The sequence below is a fragment of the Bidens hawaiensis genome, unplaced genomic scaffold (genome assembly GCF_021521415.1).
Source record: "Bidens hawaiensis isolate Kalapana, Puna unplaced genomic scaffold, B.hawaiensis_p1.1 tig00013993_1, whole genome shotgun sequence".
Taxonomy (NCBI): domain Eukaryota; kingdom Viridiplantae; phylum Streptophyta; class Magnoliopsida; order Asterales; family Asteraceae; genus Bidens; species Bidens hawaiensis.
In genome coordinates, this window is record NW_027492202.1 from 616,989 (window position 1) to 627,230 (window position 10,242).

Here is a 10,242-nt window from a genome sequence, read left to right on the forward strand (position 1 = left end):
CTGTAAATTTTTTTTATCAATCCCATGTCTAAATGCATGTTCCGTCTAGATGTTTTAGGTTTTTAGTATTCTTGTTAGTTTTTTTTTCATCCCAAAAGGTGAGGAACTTTTTTGTTTATTTTTCAGAATTCACATACTTTATCATAAATAAGTCATAGGAAGAAAAATATATAAAATTTATTTGCTTTCTTTACCAAATCTATTATTTAATAACCAGTCCTTAGAAATTATATTGTAAACTAATGTCCTCATGAATGCACGTCTTCCAAACTACAAGCAAAACGTGCAAGCCATTCAAGCAATAATCCCTCTCTTGGTTTCTCATCCTTATAAATACCAAAAACTGATTCCTTTTTATTCATTACAATTCAATTAAGAACTTACATAGAATTAATATACAAATGGCAATCATTAAGGCAGCTGCATTCGTCGCAATTACGTTCATTTTCTTGAACCTCACTGGTTACTGCTATGGTGATCTCCAGTTTGGGTTCTATAAGGGCAAGTGTCAAACTTCAGACGTTGAAGATATTGTAAGAAAAGCAGTTCTAGCTAAATTTATTCGTGACAATACAATCACCCCCGCTCTCATTCGCATGCAGTTTCATGATTGCTTCGTGACTGTAAGTTAATTTCTTCCATTAATTCATGAAAATGTAATCACTCAGTACTACCATAACGTGTTTATTAATTAAATAAAATTAATGTAACACCCTTGGCAAACATATCATCGTCCTACTTTTAGGCTATCTCACATCAGCCGTGGACAAGAGAAATTTGGTTCATAAGTAATGTCCTGTCTCTTAACATCACCAACGCGTTTTGGGCAACCAAAAACAAATCCGTGAGCTCTTCGTGGGCAGAGCGGACAATATTGGTGGTGCGAGGGGTTGGGGTGTTACAGTTGGTATCAGAGCCACTCTTATGCCGTTCGGGATGATGGGACACGCCTCATCAAAGACGATGAGTCCAAAGGGGGATTGTTTGTAACACCCTTGGCAAACACAACATCGTCCCACTCTTAGGCTATCCCACATCGGCCGTGGACAAGAGAGATCCTTGGTTCATAAGTAATGTCCTGCCTCTTAACATCACCAACGCGTTTTGGGCAACCAAAAACAAATCCGTGAGCTCTTCGTGGACAGAGCGGACAATATTGGTGGTGCGAGGGGCCGGGGTGTTACAATTAAGTACACGGACATACATAGGTTTACATATATGATCTTATTTCTTTTCAAAATGATGTTTTGTTAGAATTCCTTTCATATTTCGTAATATTTTGGGACCTTTTTCACATCTAGTGTTTCCGTGATTTCAAACCATGGAAACACGTACTAAATGTGAAAAATATCTTAAAAACAAAAAAACGAAAATATTTCTCATAAAAAACAAGTTTCGAAAAAAATTCACACATATTCATTTACATTCACCGTTTTACATGACTCTGAAAAAGTATGTATAACATTTACATATATAAGGTTTGGATCAGATATTAATGACTTTTATTATGAGATACATATAACTAGAGTAACTATTTTAACACTAAAATAATAATTATTACAGTATAACTTTTAAACTAGAGTAATTATTATTATACAATATTATTTTTTATAACATAATTACTCTAGTTCAAAACTGTAAATACTCTAGTTATTTGTATGTTTAATATGCTAATTTTATTTTTACCGTATCCCACACTTACATATATAAACATGAATACATTATAATTAACATATAAAATCATAAGGATATTGCTTTCTGAAGGGTTAGCTAGCAAATTTAGCCGCCTGGACAAAAAAACGTTGTAAGAACTTCAGAAAACCCTAATAAATTAATACTAATTTGCATGCTTTTGAAGGGGTGTGATGCATCGATTCTACTAGACGGAAGCAACACTGAGAAAACCGCACCGCCAAATCTAAGCGTTAGGGGTTACGATGTGATTGATGCTGCAAAAGCCGCTGTAGAGAAGGTGTGCCCGGGCGTGGTGTCTTGTGCTGACATTATCGTTATGGCTACAAGAGATGTTATTTCCTTTGTAAGTAATATCAAATGACTTAAAGATAGTTATCTTTAATAGTTTAATATGAATGTTTTAACTTTAAAAATCACCTTTATTATTTGTAGAGTGGAGGAAATAGATACAGTGTCCAAACTGGAAGAAGAGATGGAACCGTGTCTTTTGCACAAAACACAACAATCCTCCCATCTCCTTCTACATCGGTATCACGTGCAATTAAAGATTTTGGTGATAAAGGACTCAATTCAACTGACATGATCTATCTTTTAGGTAATTAGAATATTCTGACAATTATATCTAACACGTTTAAGATTTGAGTTATGTTTTATTCGATTAGGCTAAATAGGTAGATTGAAAAATAGATTTAAAAGCGAATATAGGTAAGAGTACACTAAATTAGGCATGTAATCCATTATATAGTACATGTGCTTATATATGTAAGTTTATATCTACACAAAAGGTTAAAGTGTAAAAACGTAGCTTCATTAAGGCCGGAGAGTTCTAGTATGGAGTTTAAACAGGCGTACGGTCGACTCAGAGCTCATTAAAAATAATTTTAAGTCGGTGTATTAAGTTGTTCACAATATGATTTATTGTTGATGATTTTAGAGTTATCAAGTTATTTTAGGTAGTCATGATTCACTTGGAGACCAAATGAAAAATAATAAATATTGATATAATTACAAGATATGGAGTAGATCATTTAACACTATTATGGCTTTGGTATTAAGAAACCGATAAGATTGCATTGGGGGAAGCCCCAAGACCATAAAGGGTTCCAAGGGGCACCACCCTGGCTAGGGCAAGTGGCTAGCCGTTGTGGGGTTCAAAGGGCAACGCCACTGGCTGCGGTCTTGATGGCACGTTGGTAGCAAGTTTCTGGTGATTGATAGCAACTTAGTTACTGAAAGCAAGAAAGTCACCAAGTTACAAAACATCGGTAGCCACCGGTTAACGAACATGCATCTATGGCAATCAAGTTATTGCCAATGGTGTCCCTACTAAATGAAAACTGTAAAACAATTAAAACCATCTATTAACCGTGAACTTACACGTTGTGACGGTTGCCACTTATGTAAAGAAATAGTCATATACGATTTCAGCAACAATTTTACAACTTGAATTTCACTTAGAAGAGCATCATGTGTTTAGAAAGACACTTTATATCTTATCTGATTATTTATTTCGTGCATCCACGAAATAGTTTAATCTGAAAGTGAAATATTCATGATTCAAAAAACTATTAAAGTCCACAGTTACCTAAATTACACCATTACTCTAAATTAATACAAGTTACACACAAAACATTAGATTTCATTCATATTTATTAATAGAAAATTTGTTGCTTTAACCTTTGTTTGGTGTAGGTGGTCATACTATTGGAGTTACTCATTGTTCTTTTGTTAAAGATCGTCTTTACAACTTCAAGAACACGGGGAAACCGGACCCTTCCATGGATTTTGCACTTCTAACATCACTAAGACGTACATGTCCTCAAACTTCAACGGTTGATCGCACTATAAACTTGGATCAAAATCCTTTTAGCTCCTCTGTGGTAGACAAGTCTTTCTACAGTCAGATAATGTTTGGTAGGGGAGTTCTGCAGATTGATCAACAATTGGCAATTGATAATTTAAGCAAGTGGACAGTTGCAGCCATTGCTAGGTCGTCTGATTTCACCACCAAGTTTGGTCAAGCCATGGTTAAGTTGGGTGCCACACAAGTTCTTACAGGGACACAAGGAGAGATAAGGACATCATGCCGAGCTGTCAACGCGCCAACAACATTGGCTTCTTTATTTAATTGATATATATAATATCGTTTGTTATATTAATTGGCTTGTTATTTATTTTCATGTGATTTGACGCCGTTGAGCACTCATCAAATTTATATTATATTTTTGTATTTAAGATTCATGATTTGGGATTTTCACTTGTATCTTAATCACATCCTATACCGGATTAGTAAATTTGACTTAGAATTTTTTAAGTCGTTCCGTTTAGTTCCAACGAATTAGGTGGAGGGCGACACACGCTCTCACCGCCCTCCACGTTGACAGACAAGCAATCACTCACCTCCTCTTCACGACCAACACTCCATCGGTTCTCGGACCCCTCTTACAGAACCCAACCAAACTCACTATTGCGCTCCTATAGGCGTCGTGTTGGAGAGAGTCTAAACAAATGCACATGAACTTCTCTGCCTTTATGCATGTGCTCATCTATCCCTCCATCTACTTCATCCTTATATTTTCAATTTTTTTTTCTCTTTTCTCCTACAACCCATAATTAAAAAGCTTTTCAAAGATTTTTGAGGCCATGCGCAAATGTGTATCTTAGTTATAACAAATTAAATAGACAAATATTCGAAGCAAAATTTTTATTTTTGTTGTGAAAATGTGCATGCAACAAAATAAAGATATGAAGCATGGGAGTTGGGACAATATATTATCACCATAACAAACTCAAATTATATGGCATTATATGCTAGTGATCCTTATTTTTCTTGAGTCTCGTAGCTATACGTAGAACCTGGTTGAGGTCATGTTGATCAAGATGTTGGGTTCTTAACATGTTTTTCAGAAATCTTTTGCAATGGAAGCATATAAACATGTTTGCCTTTTAAAACTTAAACCCCAACAAGATCCAAATGTAAGTTTCTTGAAACTACTAAACAACCATCGGCAGTTTAGAGTAAAAACGTTATAGGTGAACATGCTAGCTGGTTATTCAATTTGCTACTGCAAACTTTCATTTTCGAAGACATATTCCTACAATAACCACTGCCAGCGCTCAGCGATCCTTCCCAAGTTTGTCAGTTTTACCACTTTGTCCTTCAATTCATGGTTTGGCCCAAATATTCTAAACAAAATTAAGTGTATCAAAGACGTATGACTATAATCATCGTTCTTATTCCCGATAGATGAAACTTTCTTTCCTTGTCGAACACGTAAAACCATTGATGCGTACGTATTTGACTTTACCTAGAATAGAAACCAGGCTGCTATCAATAATTCATTCACATTACCGGGCAACAGATGCACCGTATCATCATAAACGATGCCTTTTGTCTCATGCTTGGTCAAAGTTGTTCCATAAATATCTTCACCTGATTTAAAATGCATGTTCATTAGCAAATGAGATTCCTGTCATTACCATTCGATAACACAAGGTTAAAACAAAATACTTGAGGTTAAACCATATGATCGGTTTAAGTTGCAACACCTCTATATGTATCCCTCATCAATACGCAAAACCTGTTTGCCTATATGAACTCAAGCAAGAATAATAAACATTTACTAGCTAGTTTTCATGAAACTTTGATTAAAAAATAATACTCACATTGGTGCAGCACGTTGTATCATGAGGAAGTTGGCAAGAAAAATTAAAATAAAAAAGTCAAATGATATTTTATAAATAAAAAAAGTCAAAGTTGTTTTGTTATAAGCATGTCAAAATGGTATTTTAATGATTTTCCCTAATATTTTAATATGGAATATGCGTGATTTTATATTTTGACTAGTATCTTACTCAGGCACTTTAGTGATGACGTCATTGGTTGACTAATTCCCTCACATTATTCATCAATCTTTGTCATTAGTTATTATTCATCGTGTTCTCGGTCAACATTTTCATCTTGTGCATATACCTCTTACTAAATTCTCCATCTTTAAAAATAATTTATTTTATGTTTAATTTAGTATAAACATATATTTACTAATTATATGTCAAGAAGTAAAATAAGTGATAAAAGAGAAAGGAACCCCAAGGAAACAGTGTTGCCCACACGTCTTTTGTTCCAATATTAAGACGCCCAACGTGCAAGCCATTTAAAAATTGCTGCAAAAATATCATCCTTATAAATACCATACAATCATTTCTTCTTCCTCATATTCAAGTTCAATTAAGAACTCAAATAATAAATGGCCATGGCTAGCAGTAAAGCAATTCTATTAGCAGTTGGATTCATCATCTTGAACCTCACTAGCCACTGCTATGGTGCCCTTCAGCTTGGGTTCTATAATGGCAAGTGTCGAACTTCAGATGTCGAAGACATTGTAAGAAGAACAGTCTACTCCAAGTTCCTCAGAGACAGAACAATCGCACCCGCTCTCATTCGTATGCAGTTCCATGATTGCTTCGTGAATGTAAGTTTCTTCCATTTTCATGCATGAAACGCTAGTCGTAATTTACTCGATTTTACATGCATAATTGCTCGTACATTTCTGAAATCTATAAATTTCAAGGGGTGGTATAATGTTAAGCATCTGATTCTCCTTTAGGACGATCTACTTGATCTCGCTGGTTAGGAGGGTATTACGGGGTTTCATGAGTTTTTCGATAACGGGACCTTGTCGTTCTCATGTTTAACAAAAAGAAAATAGATAAATCAAGTGAAACCTAACTAATCATATCTACTTTGCATGTTCTAAAAGGGATGTGATGCATCGATTCTACTTGACGGATCAAACTCCGAGAAAACTGCACCACCAAATTTAAGTGTGAGAGGCTACAATGTCATTGATGATGCCAAAGCCGCGGTGGAGAAAGCGTGCCCAAGAGTTGTTTCTTGTGCTGATATAATCGTTATGGCTACAAGAGATGTTATTTCCTTTGTAAGTAGTAATAAATACACCAGATTTGATCTATGCTTTCTAGTTGACTTTGCTTATGCATAAATTAACTTGTTAAATCATGGAAACAAATTATGCAGAGTGGTGGACGTAGATATAGTGTCCAGACAGGAAGGAGGGATGGACGTGTATCTCGTGCACGAGATACACAAACCCTCCCACCTCCTTCTGCGTCGGTGTCAAGTGCAATTCGAGCTTTTGCTCGCAAAGGACTCACCCCAACTGACATGATCTATCTTCTTGGTAATTCACTTAGTTATGTTAATATGATTTAAATTTGTGTTTAACGCGTGTATTTTTTTGTCTAGGTGGCCACACTATCGGAGTTGCTCATTGTTCTTTATTTCAAGACCGTCTTTACAACTTTCAAAACACAGGTAAACCAGACCCGACAATGAATTCGACTCTCTTAGCATCCCTGAGAAAGACGTGTGCTCAAAATGCAACTGTTGATCGCACTGTAAACTTGGATCAAAACCCTTTAAGCTCTAAAGTGATAGACAAATCTTTCTACAATCAGATTATGTTGCGTCGAGGAGTTCTTCAAATTGATCAAGAATTGGCATTGGACGGTTTGACCAAGTCGAAGGTTGCAGCCGTTGCTGCTTCTTCTGATTTCAACACCAAATTTGCTCAAGCCATGGTTAAGATGGGTGCAATCCAAGTTCTCACAGGAACACAAGGGGAGATAAGGAAATCATGCCGAGCTATCAACCCGTAAAACTTGATTCCTTTGAAAGTCTAATTAAAATTTTCAAAGAGGTTTTAAAGTTTTCCTTTTACATACATTGACTTGTATCTAATGGGGTCAAGTTTTTTGATTGACGTTTCTTTAACCGTATAATTTTTTCTTTAATCTTTTTTGAGGTATGCATTGTGAGTTTGGGAGTGTTTGATTGTAAGTAAGTATTGAAACATATATTATCACAGTCAATAAAACTCAATACTTTGTTCCTGTTGGTGTAGGAATTCATATTATTCATTTATAGCCGTAAGCTATTTTTTTTAATGTGGTTACGTTAGGTTCTTCAAACTGAAAAATCTTTCACAGGTCGATCGACAGTTTTGTTTATCCCTGTTGTTCGCTTGATCTTCAACTTCAGGTCTAGATCTCCAGCCCTTCTCGGGTATGAGCTTCACCTAAGCTTTAATACTAAATGCCAATTGTTGGTCCGAAATCATAAAACGCAAGAACACACCATAATTGGGTGACCAAACTCAAGGCACGACTCTAAGAATATAATTTAACAAAACCACATGTTTGGGATTGAGTTTGAAAAGTGCTTATGGCTTTTCAAAAAGTCATTTTGAAAAGCCAGGATTTGAGGCTTTTAAAAACCTGTTTTTTAACTCTTTCAAAAAACTAAAATAAAATGTTTTTTTTTATTGCCAAACACCATTTAACTTATTGGCTTTTTGAAAAAGCCAATAAGGAGTTTTCAAACTCAATCCCAAAATAAGGAGTCTGTCCTTCCTAAACAAGTTAACTCAACTTACCAACTCCTAATTTAATAAGGAAACTACTCTCCTAGCTTAATACTTAGCAAACAAAATCAAATCAAGCCAAATAATTAAGACGATATGATATATTTCTGTGTTCTGATGCTGTTATCTCAAACACCTATTTTTACCTTTGACCCTTAAAACTTTCACAAGTGAAGCAAAAAAAAAACCTCTTAACATGTAAAATCAAGAATAAACTTCCAACAATCAAAGCTGGTAATATTTATACTTGATCATGGGATTGCAAAAGAAATGATGGAAATAAAGGAGAACTTGTGTTTCTGGAAGCTCTTACTATTTCCATTAGAACCTTAATGCTCTCAAACGAGAGGAATACTAACAGAATTCTACAATCCACAAAAGAAACCAACTATTATTCACTGTGATAACAAGTCTGCTATTGCACTATCCAAGAATCCAGTATACCGTAGCATGACCAATTAGCATACATAATAACCTCAAATATCACTTCATAAAGGAATACATTTCTAATGGTGAATTTGAAGTTCTATTATGTAAAACATGAGATCAAATGGCAGACATGCATCTTCATCGAGGCATTCTAGCTTATGAGATCAAACCAACTAAAAGATGTCAATAGAATCAAGAACATGATTGGAATTGGGGATATCTAGCTTATGAGAGGTGTATTATGATTATAAGCTATATCGATATAATATGTTACACCATTAGTAACCTAAGTCTATATACATTACTAATGTTGGTTCTCATGAAGCATTGTGTCTTTAAGTATTACGGATCATATGCGAACCATTGTGTCCTTTGTAATGAACGGTCATGATGTTCGTGTTGGAAATTATACCACAACTCTATTTTATAAAGAAGGCCATGCATCAGATATTGTTTCTGGTTATTTATATTACATATACAAATCAATTATCGATCACATCTAATACTCTTTACAAACCCTCATCTGTAAGAAAAAAGGAGTGCCAATACCGCTAGGCCAAAGATATATGGTTCCTATACAATGTTATACAATGTTGTTGTCAAATTAAGTATATTGGCCCTGTTGTTGTCAATCTAAGTATATTGGCCCTTTGACTCCCATCAGCAAGTGGAATTTAATAAACCATGTATAATTAATAAAAAAAGAAGATACACCCCTTGACAATTAATCTAATAAATGTTGAACATATCTAACAAAATGAGATTGTCCACACGTCCCTCCTGCCCACTACACACAACGTGAAAGCCTTATTTATTATTCAAGCAATAATCCTCCTATATAAATACTAAACACTCATTCCTTCTTATTCACTCCAGTTCAAATACATATTTGCATAACAAAATGGCCATGGCAAATATTAAAGCAGTTGCAATAGCAATTGGGTTCATCTTTTTGAACTTTGCTGGCCAATGCTACGGTTCTTACGGCTATGGAGCCAATGGAGGGCTCCGGTATGGGTTCTACAATGGAAAGTGTAGAGCTTCAGATGTTGAAACCATCGTAAGAAACACGGTGTACTCCAAGTTCCGCAAAGACAGAACGATCGCTCCTGCTCTAATTCGAATGCAATTTCATGATTGCTTTGTTAATGTAAGTTTTTTTTTCATTTTCATGAATGTAAATTAATTTAAGAAAACAACAACTAATCATTCTATCTTTGCGTGAATCCAAAGGGGTGTGACGCGTCGATTCTACTGGACGGGCCTAACTCTGAGAAAACCGCCCCTCCAAACTTAAGTGTTAAAGGTTATGATGTCATTGATGCTGCAAAATCTGCTGTTGAGAGGGTGTGCCCGGGAGTGGTTTCATGTGCTGATATAATTGTTATGGCTACAAGAGATGTTATTTCATTCGTAAGCGGTCGTTTTAAATGCATTTGATCTTATTAGAACTGTATAGTTAACTGTACTTTGACTTCTGAAAATGAACTCGATCGATTGATGCAGAGTTATGGAGGCAGATACAGTGTCCAAACAGGAAGAAGGGATGGAACAGTGTCTCTTGCACAAAATACTAGAACTCTCCCACCTCCGACTGCATCGGTATCGAGTGCGATTAAAACTTTTGCCCAAGTGGGACTCAGTGCCACGGACATGGTCTATCTTCTTGGTAATT

The 10,242-nt window shown here is 35.5% G+C and overlaps 2 protein-coding genes and 1 pseudogene across 2 annotated transcripts; all 3 read left to right on the top strand.

Annotated features, from left to right (window-relative positions):
• Positions 1-246: 246 nt before the first annotated feature.
• LOC143545693 (peroxidase 60-like) lies at positions 247-3,921 on the top strand. Its single transcript, XM_077037532.1, has 4 exons — positions 247-623; positions 1,859-2,038; positions 2,128-2,290; positions 3,388-3,921. The coding sequence occupies exons 1-4, from the start codon at positions 402-404 to the stop codon at positions 3,825-3,827; spliced, it is 1,005 nt and encodes a 334-aa protein (XP_076893647.1). The 5' UTR covers positions 247-401; the 3' UTR covers positions 3,828-3,921.
• Positions 3,922-5,942: 2,021 nt separating this feature from the next.
• On the top strand, positions 5,943-7,551 carry LOC143545694 (peroxidase 60-like). Its single transcript, XM_077037533.1, has 4 exons — positions 5,943-6,167; positions 6,456-6,635; positions 6,734-6,896; positions 6,962-7,551. Exons 1-4 carry the CDS (start codon positions 5,943-5,945, stop codon positions 7,372-7,374), a joined length of 981 nt encoding a protein of 326 aa, XP_076893648.1. The 3' UTR covers positions 7,375-7,551.
• A 1,917-nt stretch (positions 7,552-9,468) lies between these two features.
• On the top strand, positions 9,469-10,236 carry LOC143545699 (peroxidase 60 pseudogene; annotated as a pseudogene).
• The last annotated feature ends 6 nt before the right edge of the window (positions 10,237-10,242 follow it).